Source organism: Zonotrichia leucophrys, chromosome 1, assembly GCF_028769735.1.
Source record: "Zonotrichia leucophrys gambelii isolate GWCS_2022_RI chromosome 1, RI_Zleu_2.0, whole genome shotgun sequence".
In the NCBI taxonomy this organism is placed as follows: Eukaryota; Metazoa; Chordata; class Aves; order Passeriformes; family Passerellidae; genus Zonotrichia; species Zonotrichia leucophrys.
The window spans coordinates 89,415,721-89,435,295 of record NC_088169.1 but is presented as its reverse complement, the minus strand read 5'-3'; the positions used below and the strand labels follow the sequence as shown (position 1 = coordinate 89,435,295).

The following is a 19,575-nucleotide window of genomic DNA, read 5'->3' as shown; positions in this document are numbered from 1 at the left end:
ACCCATGTCCATGGGCGAGCAATAGATAATCGATTGCAGCTCTGTTTTGAAGAGTCGCCTGTCTTATACCACTAACGTCTCTTAGCATGTCATCCAATGCGACAGACACAGATCGTGCATGTTTGCTCAACCAGCAACCCATGTGGTCGATCTGAGTTAAAGCCACCCCTGATGCTGTTTGAGGTGAGAAAATTGCCGTAGCAATGCTTGTTTTCTTATCCCAAGAAAATACTTCGTCATTGCAATCTGTCGCATAATTTTGGATTGATCTTTTTCCTCTGCGCCTTTTCTCTCTTAACATGTTCAAATCAGGCGACAGCATTGAAATTTCCCCAATGCCGCATGGACCTCCCGTGGCATTAGCAGGAATGCCGTGCCAAATTCTGTCCCCACAAATTAAAAACAAACCCCGTGGCAATTGCACTGGGACTTGGATTGATCCTTTGGCAGTTCTTTTTGTATATTTGCACCAAGCCGATGCATTCTTATAAAACTCATGATTGGGAGTCAAATCGATAGTTTTTGCCTTCGTGGCCTCCGGAATCTCAAACTGCATGCAGAATCCCATTGTCATGGACCCAAAAATCTCCAATTCCTGAGGTTCTGTAGAAGCCACAGGAAGTAGATGTGTCCAAGCACACCACTCTTTCACAGGATTTTCAATGACCTGTGAAATGTTAACTGTGGAATGCCCTGGAACTGGCCATTCGTCCACTGGCAATCCAAACATGCATGCAGAAAATGGTTTTCCTGGCCTCGAATGTGTCAGGCAAATACTATCTAGATTTGCTGCTTGAGCCAAAGTCTCCCATAGATTTTGCCTTGGCTGATTTACAGGTAAATCTTCTCCCTTACTTGCTGCAATGAATGAAAGAATGATGCACATAAGCATCATGATACTCATTATTACACTTTTATACAGAAATCCCCAAAGTCCTTAGTTTCTTTTTATTTTTCTTCGGGATCGCTCTTTCCGGCCTGAGTCTCGACTTCTGTCTGAGTACTCGTCTCTTTGTTTCTCGGATCAGCGTTCTCGGGTTCTCGCGTTCGGAATGGCTTCACGTGCCGCGCCGACACCCACTTTAGACCTCGATCTGTGGAGATACAAGCAAAACCCTTGCCCCAAGTGATTAGTCTGAAAGGACCCTCTATTTGTCCTGTTTCTGGGTTCCTGATCAAAACCAAGGGGTTTTCCCTTAGCTTCGCCTGTGTGCTATTTAGAAAGTGTCTCACGATTGGTGGATTAGGTTCCGAGGATGAGCTATTTAGGAAATTCAACACATACAGTGCCTTATTTAATTTCATGTGAGGTGTTGCCTCTGGTTCACCCCTTCTCTGTCTGTCCAGAAGGGATTTCAGGGTGTGATGTGTTCTTTCAATGATCGCTTGACCTGTGGGTGAATGTGGAATACCGAACGTGTGTCTGACACCCCATTTTTTCAGGAATTTGTCAAGCACCCTGCCTGTATACGTTGGACCGTTATCTGTTTTTATCTCCTGAGGCACACCTAATGCTGCAAATGCTTGCAGAAAATGTCGGCAAGCATGGTCTGCTGTTTCCCCTGCATGTGCTGAAGCAAAGACTGCACCTGAGAATGTATCTACAGAAACATGAACATTTTTGAGCCTCCCAAAAGATGGATATTTCGTGACATCAGCTTGCCACAACTGAAGACTTTGCAGCGTGGATTGATAGCTCCGGTGGAAGAAGGTGGCTGCACAAACTGACAGTCTGGGCAAGCACTAATGATCTCCCTCGCCTGAGTCTTTGTGAGACGAAAGGACTCCATCAGCGCTTGCGCATTCTGATGAAAAAACGCATGACTTAACCTTGCTTGCTCAAAAATGTCCGGCAGTGTTTGCGAAATGGGCATTGTCAACCTGTCCGCTCGAGCATTTCCCTCCGCTAGAAATCAGGACTCAAATCCTGAGATCCCACAGCTCAGGAGGTGGCGTTTGTCCCTCGGGAGGTGGCGTTTGTCCCTCGGGAGCCGCCGTGGCGCTGTGCGGTTCCGCCGCTGCCACGGCAACCGCAACGCCCGGCGGTGGCAGCAGCTCCTCGTCCCCGGCCGGGAGCAGCGGCGCCGGCGTGTCCCAGGGGAGCAGGGAATGCTGGTGAGGACGTTCCCCACTGCCTCGCGTGGAGTTCGGGTTCGTGGATCTGTGTATGCGTGTATGTTTTTGTGCAGGACAAAGAGACAGAAATCCATCGCTCTGTCGCGCCTTTTGTTGTGACTGTGCCTGAGTGTAACCGCGTAGAGATGTTACTAAGTCGTGCAGATCAAATGGTCGCAGCGCACACCCACCACAGACACACCCCAAGTAGAGCAGAAGCAGGTGTAAATGAAGATTTGAGATTTTTCTGAATACTTTCGGTCCTTCTTAATGCTGAATCCCTTTACTTCATAATATCCAAAATAGAATAGGAGCTGATTCAGGATTTTCTGGTGTCCCTAAGGCACCACAAGGACATAGCATAAGAAGGATATGGAACTGTTGGAACAAGTCCAGAGGAGGCCACGAGGTTGGTAAGAGGACGGGAGCACCTCCCCTGTGGAGACAGGCTGGAAAGGTTGGGGCTGCTCAGCCTGGAGAAAAGGAGATTGTGTGGGAACCTCATTACAACCTTCCAGTACCTGAAGGGACCCATAGGGAAGCTGGAGAGGGACTCCTTGTCATGAACTGCAGTGGCAGGACAAGGGGAAATAAATACAGACTGAAAGAGGGGAAGTTTAGGTTAGATAAAAGGAAGAAATTCTTTACTGTGAGGGTGTTGAGACCCTGGAACAGATTGCCAGGGAGACGGTGGATGCCCCATCATGGAAAGTGTTCAAGGCCAGGCTAGATGGGGCTTTGAGCAACCTGGTCTAGTGGGAGGTGTTCCTGCCCATGGCAGGGGGAGTTGGGACTAGATGATGTTAAGGTCCATTCCAAACCCTTAACCTTGTATGATTCTATGAAACAAGTAATTGAATTGGAAGTTCTCTCTTCAGCCATGGCTACTTTATCTTACAACAGAAGAAGTTGATTTTTATGCTGCTCCCCATTATTACACTTCACCTAAATAAATTAAGCAGCATGTTCAATGTGTTTGTATTGAGTGCCACAGACTGATGTGAACATATTTTTTTAAAGGCACAATTCAACTGTGCAGCTTTTGTATCTGCTTATCATAATAATGAAATCACAGAGAAATAGTTTTTTTGTGCTGAATATGCACTAGAGCAAAGTAATCTCCATTAAGATCCATTGTCATCACCCAAACCAATGGTATTTGTAAAGGAAGGGGCATTTCCCAGCAAAAATCATTACGTGTTATATGAGGTGCTGCAGGAAAAACATGATGGAAATAGATGCAGTGTGGAAAGCCAAGGCAACAGTCTGAATGAGGTCTTGAAATTTAAATTCTGAGAAATCTAGTGTAAATGAGTGATTCCAGTGGCAAGTGGTAGCTAAAAAGAAGTGAAAAAACTGACAGATTTTCTTGAACAACATATGGATCAGAGAAACCAAAGAGCTTTTAAAAGTTTCCGTACAAACTGTTTTGCAGCAAATGCCCAGCTTTATTACCACTCTAAACCAAATCTTGACTAATCTTTGAGGCTTAGAAGAACATCACTCTTTACCAGCATAAAATACTGAGTTCTAAAGAGCAGAGCTGGTGTTCCTGAGAATAAATGACTGAGAACACAGAGATGCTCATCAGAACTCAAAACAAAAGCTTGGAAGAATTTAAGCAACATCTGCTGGATGAAGGGGTTTTTACAAAATGCCTAGATGGATTTGACAGTTCAGGTGCAACCCTTGTTGATTCTCTGATTCTGTGATTCTTGTCTGGAAGGGCAGGATGGTCACACAGCAAGAGCTGTCTTGCTGTTCTAGAGCAAACCAGAGTCAGAGCTCTCCCTTACACCCCATATTGTCTTGCCACGTCATCACAGAATGTTAAGGGGTTGGTATGGACCTCATCAAATTGTGACCTTCCTGCCATGGGCAGGGACACCTTCTGCTAGACCAGGTTGCTCAAAGCACCATCCACCCTGGCCTTGAAGACTTTCAGGAATGGGGCAGCCACAGTTTCCCTGGGAAACCTGTCCAGTGACTTACCACCGAAACAGCAAAGAATTTCATCGTAATATCTAACCTAAAATTCCCCTCTTTCAATTTGTACCCATTACTCCTTGTTCTGTCACAACAGTCATGATCTTTGGTATATTGAAAATGACACAGATTAATTCTCCTAGAGACACATAGAAGTGGCACCTTCCAGCCTACAGCAGATGGTACAAAAAGAACAGGAATGTTGAATAATTGATGTTTTCTTCTGTTCTGCTTTTGTAAAAAGTAATAAATTATTGATGGAATTATGAGGGGCTAAAGCTATAAACAGAGCAGAATCAGCTCTCTAGGCTTGTGAGTGTGTCTGCATCTTTAAACTTTTGCATCTTAGATGCCTTGTATTGAGAGAGTGAGAGAGCTGAAGCTGAGAGGCAGCAGGCAGTCAGCCTGAAGCACCAAGCACTGGCAATTAAGTAGTCCTTCAGGAGCTGGTGGCAGCTGTGTGCTATGCAGTACAAAGATTTTTTAAAAGATTCAGTCCTTTAAAAGATTCGGTCCTGCTCATCTTCAGTTTTGTCATGAGCATGATTACATCTAGCCTGATTAACATGTTAATGAGTGTTTAAAGTTATATTGGATTTAAACAAATTAAGGTATAAACAAGGTAAGATACAAGCAAGAAGTTGTAGCACTTCTAGCTAACATAAAATAGTGGTCTCTTTGTCCAAGCCCAAGGCTAACTGTTAAGAGATCATGAGTTCTTGTTTAAGCTCTGTCAGAGACATTAAATCCCCTTGAATTGCTTTAACTCAAACTTTCTTCCAGTAGCCAGAGCTGGAAAGGCCAAAACCAGTCATGTTTATGAGCCATTGGTGATCCTTAGTCCTGAGGTGCTGTGGCACTGTCTAACATGCTTGTATTAATACTGCTCACAAGTTGGATGTGGGTGTCACTAGAGTTTGAAAATGTTTTATTCCTTCTCCTTTTTGTAGTATTACTCTAACACATCATCAAAATGAGTGAAAAGGAAGCTCAAGGAGATGTGGGTGATTCAACAGAAAATACAGAATATGAGGATGATTTTGAAAAAGACCTAACTGATGAAGAAGAAAAACAAAACCCTGGTGAAAAAGAGGTATTTGTTACGTTAAATGCTAGTTGTGTTATTTCGGAGACAAAATTTAGTAATATTTGGAATCATAGGCACAAATTCAGTATAGCTTGAAATGTGTAGGTGCATTCACTGAATTTTGACAAGGAAAGTTATTTGGATTTATAGTGAAAAACATTTCAGCAAACTGGTTAGTTTGGTTCTAATATCTGTCAAGCAAAAAATTCAGTGTTCATTGAAAATGTTACTTTTTTTTCAAAAGTACTTCTGTGTTCCGTTAACTGTTTGTATAACACCCATTGCAGTTTTATGCTGTCACTAATCACTTTACTGATTAGTTAAACTTTGTGTGAATGTGAACATGAAGAAAATGAAGAGACTTGTTAGTGCCAAAAAAGCTGTTAGTTATGACGTGCACTATTTGACAACCTGGTTTAGAATGCAGATAGTTTGTACTCCTCTCTCACTGTTTCTTTTCTCTTTCTTTGATAACTCTTCTGTTGAGAGAAAAGACTAGTTTATTTTATTTTTTTTAGAATCCTGAAGAAAAGGAAGAGGATGTTGAAGCAAAAACTCGTAAAACATCAGACAGCTTTCAGGAAGACAGTGAAGAAATGAAAGAAAACCTAGATCAGCTTTCAGAGGAAGATGTAAATGTGAAAGTATTATACTCTAATGAAAAGTATTTGCAATCTGGGGCAGATAGTGAACAGGATGACCATGAATCTGATGCTGAGAGAGAAAGCTCTATCCAGGAATCCAAGCTGGAAAATGAGCAGGAACTGGATGAGGGAGAGGATGAAGAAATAAAGCGTTACGTCTTGGAAAAGATTGAAGAAGCCAACAAAGAGCTGGAAAATCAGGCTCCTGTGCATGGAAAAAGAGAACGGAAGTTAAAATTTGTGGATGAGGTGGATCTTCATCCAAATGGTGCTGAAGTTGGTAACACTGACCTTGTAAGAGGAGACGTTTCAGATGGGCTGTCTCAGCTGAATATTTCTGACAGGGGACAGAAACACACATCACTTTCAGAACGTGCTGGCTCAGGTGAGGAGAAGAAAAATGGTAAAGTTCTAATCGAAATAGATAGAAAGTTTGAACTCTTAAGTTTATGTGATATTGAAAGCCAGGGCATTTTGGCCCCAATAAGTGTTTATTTTACAGATATTGAAATCCAACAGACTTCAGAACCCACTGACACTCAAGGGAAAGAAATGCCTCCATCTGACTCTAACCAGCAGCCAGATTCTGCTTTGAATGGTGCAAAAAGTCTGGGAAAACAGAAGACTGAGTCTGCAAACATACCTGCGAAAAGCTCCACTTACACTCTTACTCCCAGACAAAAAGAATTAAGGAAGCAGATAGAACTGAAGAAAGAAACACTGAAGAGACGGGTAAATATATAGAGAAAAGTAAATCACAGTGACCATCCTGTTCCTCTGCTCCACAAAGACCATGTGCTCAGGGTATTTACACCTTGATAAAACACCTTGATAAAAGAGGCAGCAATAATAGTTGTAGTAGTAATAACAACAACAATAATAAAAACAATAATTCTCTGGGGTTTGTATAGAATCTTTCAAAGCTCCTTTCCCAGAGTGGCATAGGACCATGCCTTGCTCAGAGGAGAAATGAAGCATTTATTTAATGCATCCTTCATAAATGCGCCTTCTTCTGTTACAGTTTTCTTACTGCTTTTGCTTCTTGGCTCTCTCTCTACCTAGGTTCTCTTACAGTCCCACAGTTCATGGAATGTAGCACATGGTGTCACATCTACACATATTATACGGCAGTGCAGGAATTTTATATGAACCACAGTAAGGCTGGGGCACATCTGGGTACTGAAGAAGTATGGATTGGGCAATTATCACACGGGAGAGTGCTCAGTCATAATATAACATTTACATAGCAGAGTGACTGTAAGAACCCTTTTAATTCTTTCTCAGCTCATTACACAGAAAAAAAATACAATAGAGTCAGCCTCTGATAGCTGTAATGAGAACTTCAGAAATCTTTACCAGAGAGTTTAAAAATGTTGATATGTTGATGTTTTTTTCTTTTTTTTGCATTATAATGATACAATTACAAAAAGGTAACTTGTTATGTGTGTTACTCTGTAAAAGGAGCCTGAAGCATCTGCCATTTTTCTCTGCCATGATGTACTAATTAAGCTGGCTAAGTAGCTTGCAAGGTTACTTTCTATCTGTGGAAAGAGCTCTAGCCTGCTTTATTTGAAAAGGTTGCTGAGGCTCAGCTTAGTAATGAGGGGAATGAAATCTGATGAGCAATTGAAGTGTTTTTTTTGTGCACACAAGACTACTAGAATCTGTCTGCTTCATTTTGGTGGTGTTTCTTTCATTCCAGTAAATTAGAAGTAGTAAGTTTGGAGGATATAAGGAAGTTGTATGTAGGTGGGAGGAGGATCATCTATTTGCAAGATTAGATTTCTCGAAGTATTGAAATGAGTTGGGATTATAGCTTTTGTGTCAAGGAGAGTAAATCCTGGTAAAAAATGTCTTAATTAGCTTTCTGGAGCATATATTGAAACTTTTTCTCTTCCTTGTAGATACTTATCCTTAGCTAAAATGTAATTAATAAGTAAAAGAAACTTTTCTCAATTTTGTAAATATAAATTTGCGCACTTGAAAAAAGCCTGAAGCTATTAATACTCCTTAAGTCAATACATTGCAACTTCATGTCCAAAAAAGGTCCATATAAATAAGGTAGTGCCTGCAATCCATGTGTTGCCAAATATCCTTTAGGGTTCAGTGGTCCATCAAGCCAGAGAGCTGCATTTATTTTTAAAATGTATCCATTTAAAGTGATTCTAAGCTAACTAGAGATATTGGGCAGACTTAATTTTATGAGTTTTTGCCTGATGCTATTTGAATGTCTGTTAGTCAAGAGGTGTCATGGAAATGGAGGTAATCACAAAAAGGGCTAGACTGAAAGTGTCTGAATATATCACAAGCAGAAGTGCTCCAAGCAACTTTTTCCTAAATGTTGTATCAGCTGTGATGCAGTTTTTGAGTATTCTTGTTTCATCTGTATTTTAGTGTGTCTCTCATGCAATTCAAATGGCTTATTTATTGCCTGCAACAGTCTTTGCAGATTAGGATCATTCTCTTAAAAACCAAGTTTATTCACTTTTCCTTCCACCTAAGGAAGAAGAAAAGAACAAGGAACTAGAAGAAATGAGGAAAAGACAGAACGAAATAGTTTTTAAAGCATGGTTACAAAAGAAGAAAGAACAGGTTCAACAAGAAAAGCGAATTCGTCGTGCAAAGAGGCTGGAAGAGCTGAGGCTCAAAGTAAGGTCTCCCTAATCTGGAACTGGGATTTGTGGTGCTCTCGTTAAATAGGAAAGCCAAATTCTAAACCTGCCTTCTTAGCTAAATGTGTGAAAATTTACAGCAATGGGAAATGTTCTTGTTACATTGTTTTCAGTGAAGAGGTAGACCTGCAGGTTTATGATTGATATGCTTAGCAGAGTGGCTTGCAGTGTAGAAGCAACACACATGAATTTAACTATAAAATCACAGGGGATACAGTGATGCTCCCATATACCAGGAGAATTAATTGATTGATTGATTGATTGATTGAGCCCTGAGTGAGCAAGCAGCAAGAAGACTACTTGGAGTGTGTTTCTTGGCATCAGAACTTGTTAGTAAGCAGTTAATGCACATGACCCAATCAAAACCTGGAGATTCAGATGCTGTTCTAAAGAAAAATCTAAATTCAGTACTTTTTTTAACATGGTGCTTTGAATGCTTGCTCATGTATATATTCTATGCCAGATTAGCATATGCTCTAGTGTGTTTATGAAGTGTATTTCATGGAGGGAAGATGCCAGCAGAATACAAAAAACCCTTATTATAATGAGATTTACTTATTATTTACTGATAACCCTTGTGTATACATGTCTTTTTTATTAATTAGGAGGTGCACAGGGATCCAGAAGAAGCCTACAGTTTATGGCTTAAAAAAAAGCACCAGCAATATGTGAGAGAAAGACGGATAGAAGTCTTGAGACGCCAAACTGAAGAAGTGGCCTTTTATCCAAGCCCAGAGGATTGTGACAGAGCTTTTAGAGAGTGAGTAGGGTCATTCCTAAGAGACCACACCTGAAACTTCTCTAGTCTATCATCTCAAACTGTAGCTATCTTATGGTATATCTTTGCTACAGAAGTCCTCATTGTTTTGGAGGGGTTTTTTTTTCATATGAATATGCCCTTTTAAACTTACACCCTAAAAAAAATACATCAGTTCCTTGATGTTTGTTCACTGCTGTGAAATTATTTGTCAGAACCTGAGCGGAAAAGAGTGAATTACTTTTGCTGAAAAAGGGATCTTCTCCTCTAACCCTTGTTGCCTGTTCTGGAGCGACCTTGGGTTGATTCACTCCATGAAATGAGCATAAAGCTAATCCAGTTTAACAAAAGGGGGGAGGTAAAGGTGGATACAGAAGGAGGGGAATTGGGGTGGGAAAGTAGTGCTTCCTGTGTTTGGGTATGGCAGGCTTTTAGACTGTCTCAGCCATGACACCCAACTTCACCCTACAAGACATGGTGGGCCACAGTTAAGTGGGGGACAAATCTCCTTTGAATGGATAATGTAAAGCTTGAAATTACAACTGCCAGTACTTCTGGTCCTCTTTCTCTCTCCACAGATGGCTGAGAAGGAAGAGAGAAGAGAAAGAAGCAGCAGAACTAGCTGCTAAAGAGAGAGCCAGGCAGCTTAGATTAGAAGCCAGAAGAGCTAAACAAATGCGGAACATCCACTATATTTAATTCAGAGCCCAAATTCTTTTGTTTCTCAGATCATTACAGTTGAAAATTTGATGTAGCCACAGAGTTCTTGGTGACAGTCTTCTTAATTTTTATGGCTTGAGTTTTTGTCCTTTACAGCTACTGACTTTTTGTGGTGTTTTTAAAGCTTTCAAGCAAGTTTTAACAATTACCTTCAGTGACAATGATTTTATTATCTATTTATTTGTAATTTAGTCAAAAAGCCTGCTTTAATGCATAACTCAGGGATCTTCTTGGTTTAACCAAATCAAAATGAGTGCAAGATGTATAAATGAGGGTGGCAAATACACATTCCTTTCTTTAAAAGGCACTTTATACTCATTATGGATTCCTGGATGCAGGCTACTGTGTAAAATGTTAAATTTTTGGTGGATTAATATTGCTGTTTGATACTGCTAGTGATTGACTGTGCAAGGTGTTATATTGTTGGAAAATGATGTTTCTTGTACCACTTCCTATTGATCCATTGACCAGCTCTAGACCAGAGGACTGTGTTCTTTTAGGTTTCTGGAAAGTGGTGATTGAAGACTAATGTGTAGGTGATCATGCAACAGGTTTTGAAACTTACTTCTGTGAGTCATATTCAGTAGCTCTCTATTCCATGGAATTAAAAGCTTGTTCCAATTATGACCTTTTTCCAGTAGTAAGGAAGCTAGGATCCTTATATAAATGTTAATGTTTATTATAATAAATCTACCAAAGTACATGGCCTTACCCAGCTAAATTGTGAACTCTTGATAGAGATCATGCCAAAATCACTCATGAAATCATAAAGTTAGTGAACAAAGAAGAGCATTCTGTCCAGCTGTAAGCCCCAATGGATGTCATGATCCTGGCATTGCTTTGAAATTTTTCAGCATTCACAGTGTTTTCTGGGAGCACTGCAGTAGACAGCAGTGTAGTAGATGCATAGCTGATTTGCTGGTAGTATTTTTGTCGGTTATTTCTGGGGCTAGTTACAGGCATATTGAGAGCATTGGTGTTGGACTGGAGGCTGCTCTGTTGCAGCTTTTGCCAGCATAGAGAGCAAGCATGGACACAAAATGAAAATTTCACATGCTCATGGGACATGTAAGTAACAGGTGCCTTCCTCCTCCCAGTACCTTTCTCTGACACCAAAGGCACAAAGAGCTTTCTGTGTCTAGCAAGCAAATTCAGGAGGAATGTTTGCAAAGGTTCACACACACCATCTCCCTCATTGTACAAAACTACAAAAGAGATGCTTCTCAGTGCCTCACACCAGCAGAGTGAAGAGTTTTGCAATTCAATGTCATTTAGTTCCCTTTATGCTACAGAGAAATCAGGGTCAGAAATGTGATTTCATTAAATCCAGAATTACAGCTTGAAAGCAAGCAAAGGAAGTTTATTGTAGTTTTTTTCATGTAAACCAAATCAGAAGCAGCAACAGCAAGAACTTACAGCTTACATATTCTGATCCTGGGTATGAGATTCAAAGGAAAACTGGGTAAAAGCAACAATTTCAGAAACCTTCTCCCTAAACTAGACAGCTTCATATGGTAAATTTGGGGGTCAAACTAAGAAACTTAAATAGGCTTCTTTGGATTTAGCAGATTGTCTTCTAAAAGTTCTCTTCAAACCTATGTAAAGAACTTCAAATCTACATCAAGATTATAAAGTCATACAAGTAAAAAAATACTTTTTTTTAACAGTGCCTATGCAAACTTAGTGCTTGTCTTCACCTTCCCATAATACTCAGGAAGACCTTGGGCAAGGACTGAGTCCTAATGCCAGGCCAGGATTCAATGCTGTGTACTAAAGAAGTATGTCAGTCTGCCCTTGCTCAGGATCAGCTATGCAGCAGCTTCACTCTAGAAGCTGAAACAATGGAAAAGCCATTATTTCAGCTCTATGGCAACACAAGAAAAACCTCACCCCACAGAGTTTTCTAAAACCCACTTGAAAGCAGTTACTACTTATATATTATAGCTAGAGTTCATTCAAGCTTTATCTCTTTGACAGGAGGGCTGACATTGCATATACTCTTGCTTTCAGAACTTACAGCTATGAAGAATCATTGCACATACTCCTTTTTATAACTAAATTTAAAAGGTAGAACATAGACTTGAGGGCCGTTCATTACCTTGGCTAAAATTAAAAACCATTTACCATTTCTTTATTTTTAAATTTAGACATAACTGATCAGCACTTCATTTGCTTTGGTATGGTTACACTTCTGTCTCCCTCCAAAGGGAAATTCATTAAGATTTGCTAATAAGACTATAAATGTCAAATAGTCAAGAGCATCTCTATGCTCTATAAATTAGACCAGCATAATGTTTTTCGTCTTGCCTTTGTATAAGAAAATAAGCAGTTTTCCCCATTGAGAAGTGGTAGAAGCACAGACTATGGAAATCCTGTCAATCCCTAACTTCAAGAGGTAGAGAAGCAGAAACTGAATAATTTCCAATGCCAAACCCACCCATTACAGAAAAAGGACAAAGGGAAGCCTGCTGAACATCAGCTAGTGTAATTCTTCAGAAAGAATGCAGGTGCAGCTTCCTTGGCTGGGCTTTTAAAGGGCTATCAGCTCTCCTTGACAGTGATTGCAACAATTGAAGGTGACATCTTCATATCTTGTATATGGGTGAAACCTTCCAATGCTTTTCTTTGTGGAAAGGAAAGAAGATGGAGTAGTCTCAGAAAAAGAAACTTCTGTTGATGTTTCTGGATGTGCAGCTGGATCCAGTACATTTAGCATCTAAGGATGGAAAAATTGACACTGAAAATACTTTTATGCAACTTAATGTGCTTTTTCCTTCTCTTAAGAGCTAGGATTTCTGCTCAAAAGCCATTTGTCATCTTTTTTTCCAACGTGAAAATGAAACATCTCTTTACCCAGAACTTTAATATAAAGATTAACGTGTATCAAGAGCTCTTACCATTTCAGCCATTTTCTCAGCAGGGGTATTGCAAAACTCCACAGCTGTTGAAGTCTTTTTTGGACTGTTAGTACCAACATTTCCTAGAAGATGTGAGCTTACAGCTTTGGCTAGCTTACAATTCACAGCTGCTAGCTCTGTTGTAGTGTAAGGCTGGGCACTAGGATAGTAGGTCTGTTGTCTCCCCCACTGAAGAGAGACCATGAGCTCCTCCAGCAGCCTGTGCAGAAAGAAAAGAAGCACTGCTAGTGCGGTTTGTATTATATATTGTATAACCAGCACCCAGCATACTTCAGAGGAATCATCTCTTCCCAAGGCTTACTGCATAAGCTAAATCTTAAACCAAAGAAATGGACCAAAAAAAGTGTTTAAGAACAAGGAGACAAATGGGCTATTCTCCAGGACAAGGCCTCACCAACACAGGTGATTAATCCTGGGAACACTTATTTGACATCTGGCAGAATAAGCACTGTAAAGTCCATGTAGGTAGAAGAATCACTTCTTTGATATTTTGCAAGGAAACAGAGAAGACTTGAAGTCAAGTCAGTAAGTGATTAAAGAAAGAAAGGCTGAGGATGTGAGGGATGTCAGTTCCACAGTTTATTACCCTTAAGACCTCAGACCTCTAGAGAATGAAGCAAGTATTCTATTACTTTTGCTCTTTCAGCTCTAAGACTGGAGAGTGACCATATTATATATCAGCATTAATTGATTTTTGTGGAATATCACAGGAAGAAGGGAAAGTTATTTGATTCTCCTCTAGCCTAAAATAAACTGACAAAAATGAAGTTTGCACAGAGGTAATCTGGATTGGAAAAATCATACTTGTGTGTATCAATCATCTCTTGACGGAACTGATCACGTTCATTCAGCAAGTCCTGGATTGCACTTTGTGCATCCCTGGTTTGGCGCTGAAGAATTGCTCTGGTATTGGTCAGTTCATCAGCCATCACCCTGCAAAGGAAATCTCCAGTCAGTAGTGCAAGTGAACAGCTTGAAAGTCAATTTTTCTACTACGGACCATAATTTGTCTGCTCAAACTGTCTGCTGTTCTCTGTCCCCTCTCCCATGCAGAGCCTATATCAACCTAATTAAGAATAATTTCTGTTCAACTACAGTGCAAGATTATGTTTTGACTGTTTAAACAATATCTTAGGTCACTTAATATAAATCTAATAACAGACATTTCAAAACACCTTGAGAAAGTGTACATTGACAAGGTTCCTGTGAAAGAAAAAGCTAAATACATTTTTCTTTTATTAACAATTCTCACAAGTATGTTGTAATCACGTCTGTTCACTCTTCTCTAAAAATGGAAGCTATGGCTATAGACTGCATTCATTTACCTCTTTGCCCTACCCAGGGGCTATCAACAGATGCCAGATATGAGTGTTTAAGAGCTACAAAGGAGACAGCTGTTGTCACATTTGCTATACCATGAGGCTTGGCACTACCCCTCCAACAGGCATTTCAAATGCCTGTGATATTCCAAATGCAAAAACCAGAATAACATTTAAATAACCACCAGTTAGAAATAGGAGATAAAAATGAACCAGAATGTTACAATATTGAAGAGTGTTACTTCAACCACACTGCTGAGACTCACAGCTCTGATGTCAGAGCTCCTCATAATGTTAAAAACCCTCCAAGTTTACCTAGTAACTCTTGCTAAGACTTACAATTACCGTTACACCCCATATGTTACACAAGTTACCATTCACCCCATATGCTGAAACTTCTCCAGCAAATTAAAGGGAGCAGACTGTATTCTATTGCCATTTCCTTCAAGCAGTAAGGTCTTTTATGATATGCATTAAGCATCATAATTCAGTCAATTATATCCAAGTATAGTAGAAAATTAAAACTCCTAGAACACTATTTACAGATCTGGTAAGACAACTAAGCAAGTTTAAAGTCACTGTCAAATGAGATTTTGACTTTCAGACATGCTTTTATGGTTAAAGAAGTAACAGTAACGTCCTGAGCAGTAACACAGCCAGTGTTTAATAAAGAGGTCGCCCTACTCTTTCTTCTATAGCAGATAGCCAACTCACTATAAGCAGAGCTCCTAAACACATCAGCTTCTTCTCAAATTGATGACTGTACCATTCTTGAGGGGTGGGGGTAAAAATCAACTAACTACCTAACTAAGAAAAGTCAGATGCCTTAGAAGACATTTTTATACCCTAAACTGCATGCATTTTTATCAACATTAAGAGCTTCTCTTACTTTCTTGACAAGAGGTGTAGTTGAGATTTTAGGAGGGCTAGGACTCACTGTATTAGCTCTGAAAAGCAGGACTATTCAGATTTACAAGGAGCTTATTTTCTTTATACCTTTCCTGTATTCTCAGATTTCACAGTAGGTATCACTATGGCTCTTGTGGCTGTCCTCTGCATTTGAAACCACACTGCAAGGAGTGTATGTGATGAAAGACTGAAGGAGAATGCTGTTAGGACAGCTCCATGAGAGGGAATACCTGCTTGCTAGGAACTTGCTTCTCCACACATCACATTGTATAGACATGCGCTCCAACTGCTCCGACAACTGAGCCATATTCCGGCCCAGGACTTCGTTTTCTAGGATGAGCTGGTTCTTCTCACGAGCCATCCGTTCAAAGTGATACTGCAGATCATCCCCAACAGAAGCAACAAGTAATTTCTTCAACTCCCGATTGACCTAGAATTAGACCAGACTCTCTTGTAACTATCAATAGAGAATAAACACACTTGAGAATGCAGTGTAACTTCTTGCAAATTGCTAACAGTAAACTGTCTTTCTCTTTCCAGAATGGGATGTGTCCAGGCAAGCATAAACATTTGAGCCTAATATACATCCAACACCTTCTTGTTTAAATTCTAACAGTCAAAGAGGAAGAATGAAAGCCTACTGCAGGAAACAAAGTTTCAGTAGTATTCAGCTCCCGAATCAGTAAGATAACAAAGGGTTAGACAAGACATCCACACGCCTATGAAGTAGGAAGTTATAGTCAACCTTTCTACGTTTGGCATAACACTTTCCATTTAGCGATTAAGGAGCAAAGTCTTTCCTCATGAAAGATTCATTTCTCTGCAGCTGTCTAGTGTGTTTCTCCTAGCTAAGTCTTTGACTCTTTCATCTGTTGTCACAGAAGCAGCACTGGAATACTTTGATGTACTTCTACTCTATATCTTAGCTGGTAAGTTCAAAAGGAAACGTATTTATTTCAAGGCTAAAGTGTCATAGCAGTTCTCTTTCCTCACATTCACAAACTGCTTCTACAAACCAAAACAGTTCAGCTGTGGGAGAGAAAACACCTTTAACTTCTTACCTCGGTCTGTATACGCAGCTGATTAGAGAGACCTTCTTTATCTTGTAACAACCGCTTTTCTGAATTCTTTAGCTTTTCAAGTGCGTTTTTTAGCTCTATCTGTTCTTTCTTGGGATCTGTGGCTCCATCTGACTGATGGAATGTGTCTCCTTTATGTCCCACAGATTTAGCTACCTTAGCATTTTTAGTTGGAACAACATGGGTGATGGCTGCTTTGGGGACTAATATTCGAATAGCTTCAATCTCCACTGATTTATCTGCATGTACTTTCCCCAGCTGCAGAACTCCAGGACTCAGGGAAGAAGCTGTCTTTTTATGGGGGCTGTGGTGGATGTGATGGCTTGCAGTGTTGGCTCCAGTGATTACTTCCACTGCTTCAGCTGTTTGCTCTGTTTCCATGCCATCTCCAGGTCCTCGAATGGGTGCTGAGGCATCATCAACTGAAATTTAGAAATTGTGGAGGAAAAGTTTACCACCTTTCACTTGGTTATAGTGTCATTGTAAGTCTTCTCTTAATTTCTGCACTTCAGAGTTGGAGATTTTAATTGTACACTGCATGTGTCAAACAGTCCATTGCAACAGTGATTATCAAGCACAAGTCAGAAAATCATAGAATGGTTTGGACTGGAAGGGACCTTCACGATTATCTTACAACACCCCTGCTGTAAGCAGGGACACCTTCCACTAGACCAGGTTGCTCAGGGCCCTGTCCAATCTGTTCTTGAACACTTCCAGGGATGGGGCATCCACAACTTTCCTGGGAGCCTGTTCCAGTGTCTCACCACCCTCACAGTAAGCCCTTACTCAAATGTGCACTGCTCATTAACAACAGCAGTACAAGACATAAATGTTGATCTGAATTGATTTTTATTTGCTGCTGCCATACAAGATTAAATGCAGACACAAAAAAGAGCTTTCCTGAAAAAAAAAATTCTTGACAACATTACTTATGGACTGAAAACAAAATCAGGTTTTGGGAGCTGGCAGAATCAGAGCAGTTTCATTTAAAAAGCAAGAAGAAAATGAAAAACAGCTATTACCCAGACAGCTACTGACACCTTAAGAAGTTTAGCAGAACTTTTAAGTACTAACCGATTTTAGTTGTCCTAGCAAAGGTTTAGGAAAAGCCAACAACCCAGTCCTGCTCCACTTCTGAACTACAGACTCCAGCATTCCCAGTAATGCTGCATTCTGCTCTATAGTCCCCAATATACATGACATTTACTGAAATTAATTTTATTTAAGTCCACTAAGTTTTCAGCTGAATGAATTATTATTGTAGTACTGTTTCCTCACAATGGGTGAGAGATACGAAGTTTATGAGGGCATGGCTACACATACTGCTTTTTTTTCTCATACCAGAGGCACTAATGTGAGCGTGTGTCTTCTATCCAAATATTAATAGATTTCAAAAATGCTGTAATAACACCATTAATTGCCTTACTTTCGAGTTTGCTGAATCAGTACCAACAGGTTCTAAATACCAGAGGAGGCTGTCAGACAAGTGTACAGACAGATCACAGTACCAGTGACAATCTTATTTTTCAATATCAAGCTGGATTAGAAAAACTACATTGAATTGCTGTTCCATCCAGGCAGCTCCAGTTTTCACTGCAATAATGAAGTCACAGAACTACTTCCTCATAGCTACATAAAAGGAGTAAGTTTAAATGAAAGGAGCCTGATATACAGTGTAACTCTGATGTTTAGAATTCCAGTTAAAGTACTTTTTTAATCCAGTCTGCTTAGATGTCATATGAACAACCTACCTTTTTCTAGAGATGTCATTTTCTCTTTAGCAGTCAGCTCTTCCTAACCAGGTAGGTCTGAGGAAGAAATAAGGAGAGGGGGAAAAAAAAATCTTTAGCAAGGTAACCGCAGCAGTTAATCTTGGATTATCCTGTTTTCTAGTAAAACCTCAAAACTCCAGTTCGGTAGCACAGTGAAAAAACACACATCAAAACAAACAGGGAAAACACAAAATTATAAAAACTACACCAAAACACACAGAGTTAAAAGGAGAAGATTGTGAGTCTTCTGGCACTTCTTTTTTTCACCAAGAGCTGCACTTTAACTCCTTTGCATTGCTCCTCATCTTGTTCTAGTTTCCATTCCTCTTTTTTTTTTTCTAGTCTCCCTCCCTCCTTTTTTCAGTGAGCCCCCATCTTACACTTTCACAGTCTGTAACACTCCCACAGTACAACTGCATGACCGTGCCAAGATAACCTAAAATAATCCCAGAACCACAAGAAAAGGAAATCCCACACTGTGCTTCAAGCAAATGAAGAGGTGAGGAGGAAACAATGGCAGCTGCACAATTCCTTCAATCCTGCTTGCTGAAACAACCTTTTTGATAGGGCCAATTCTCAGTCAAAGGAGGAGTCAGTGCCCTGAGGGGGTGCACGCAGTTAGTTTAACTAACAACAAAAGCTGACCTCCAGTTTGGCCCAAACCACCACCCTTGGCCATTTTCTCCCTTACCCACCAAAGGTATTGGCCATTGCCACATTCATCCACAGAGCCATCCACTCTCAATTATACAAGTCACTCATCCCTATTTTCTAGGGTCTAAGTTCCTTTGAGGTCAGTACACTCCTATCTTATTTGGCTGGCTTTTTTTTCCCTGAAAAAAGGGATTCTCCCCATTATTCAAGGGAGATCTCCAGGGCCCTTGCTTCCTTTCCCTGTACCAATAACTGAAATGGTTTAACTACAGCTTTTTAACTTCCATCGCAGCAGCTCTCTGCCCTAAAAACAAAATGGCAGCAGTGAGCACACTGCTACTTTCGGGTTTCTAGACTATAGATTTGTTTTGTGGCAGGCAGGTTTATCTTTTGTGAATAACAGAAGGACCTTTTTGTCCTTGAGCTTTCTCAAACTACAGATACAGAGATGTCTTGCCATCTGTTGCTTCCACAACTGGAGTTGTGTGTTTCCTTACTTAATAGCATTAGCTGTTAATCACCACTGCTGTTCGTTCCTTCTGACTCAGGATCTCTATTTACTTGATAAGAACGAGGAGGATAAAAGCATAGCTGCTCAGGAAGAGGCAAGAATACTCAACGAAAGACTGATTAGGAGCTTTTGGGCTTATCTGCTCCATCAGACAAGCCCTGCCGGTGATCCTGGTCCTTCGGAGTTCACGCTACAATCTGGCCAGTTCCGTGCGGGAGCACTGTCAGAATCCCACCATGTCCCCTCCTCCTCCCTCTCCCTCACTGCTTGCATCATTACCTCTCAGGACGCCGAGCCCTGCAGGATCCAGGGCCTCGCACAGCCACTGCCCGCCCAGGTCCCGGGGCCCCCTGCCCCGGCCCCGACAGACCGGCCCGCAGCAGCGATGTCGCGACAGCCCCCACTGTTGTCACCTCGGCGGCTTCCGCGTCC

General features: G+C 40.7%; 2 protein-coding genes across 5 annotated transcripts; one reads left to right on the top strand and one right to left on the bottom strand.

The window, feature by feature from the left end:
• The first annotated feature begins 1,940 nt into the window (after window positions 1–1,940).
• Window positions 1,941–11,326, top strand: CCDC181 (coiled-coil domain containing 181). Of its 3 annotated transcripts, none has more exons than XM_064721670.1 (7): window positions 1,941–2,115; window positions 5,052–5,194; window positions 5,707–6,217; window positions 6,335–6,564; window positions 8,335–8,481; window positions 9,110–9,264; window positions 9,840–11,326. In XM_064721670.1, the coding sequence occupies exons 2-7, from the start codon at window positions 5,075–5,077 to the stop codon at window positions 9,958–9,960; spliced, it is 1,284 nt and encodes a 427-aa protein (XP_064577740.1). In that variant the 5' UTR covers window positions 1,941–2,115; window positions 5,052–5,074; the 3' UTR covers window positions 9,961–11,326. The 3 variants fall into 3 exon arrangements, with proteins under 3 accessions (XP_064577740.1, XP_064577721.1, XP_064577731.1); XM_064721661.1 differs by having other exon boundaries at window positions 1,998–2,151; XM_064721651.1 differs by having other exon boundaries at window positions 1,997–2,151; window positions 5,707–6,564.
• On the bottom strand, window positions 11,321–19,563 carry BLZF1 (basic leucine zipper nuclear factor 1). 2 transcript variants are annotated; one of them, XM_064721683.1, is made up of 7 exons: window positions 19,423–19,563; window positions 17,958–18,014; window positions 16,189–16,628; window positions 15,358–15,557; window positions 13,704–13,832; window positions 12,879–13,098; window positions 11,321–12,697 (listed from the first exon to the last, which is right to left on the bottom strand). In XM_064721683.1, exons 2-7 carry the CDS (start codon window positions 17,974–17,976, stop codon window positions 12,512–12,514), a joined length of 1,194 nt encoding a protein of 397 aa, XP_064577753.1. In that variant the 5' UTR covers window positions 17,977–18,014; window positions 19,423–19,563; the 3' UTR covers window positions 11,321–12,511. The 2 variants fall into 2 exon arrangements, with proteins under 2 accessions (XP_064577753.1, XP_064577762.1); XM_064721692.1 differs by lacking the exon at window positions 19,423–19,563 and adding an exon at window positions 18,359–18,493.
• Between the last annotated feature and the right edge of the window lie 12 nt (window positions 19,564–19,575).

Excerpts from the sequence above, each read along its gene's own strand:
- CCDC181 (XM_064721651.1), top strand. The coding sequence starts at position 5,075 with ATGAGTGAAAAGGAAGCTCAAGGAGATGTGGGTGATTCAACAGAAAAT. Across the intron at positions 5,195-5,706 it reads AAAACCCTGGTGAAAAAGAG|AATCCTGAAGAAAAGGAAGA; the intron begins GTATTTGTTACG and ends TATTTTTTTTAG. Across the intron at positions 8,482-9,109 it reads TGGAAGAGCTGAGGCTCAAA|GAGGTGCACAGGGATCCAGA; the intron begins GTAAGGTCTCCC and ends TTTATTAATTAG.
- BLZF1 (XM_064721683.1), bottom strand. Across the intron at positions 13,833-15,357 it reads AGCAAGTTCCTAGCAAGCAG|GGTGATGGCTGATGAACTGA; the intron begins GTATTCCCTCTC and ends TTTCCTTTGCAG. Across the intron at positions 12,698-12,878 it reads CTGAGAAAATGGCTGAAATG|ATGCTAAATGTACTGGATCC; the intron begins GTAAGAGCTCTT and ends TTCCATCCTTAG.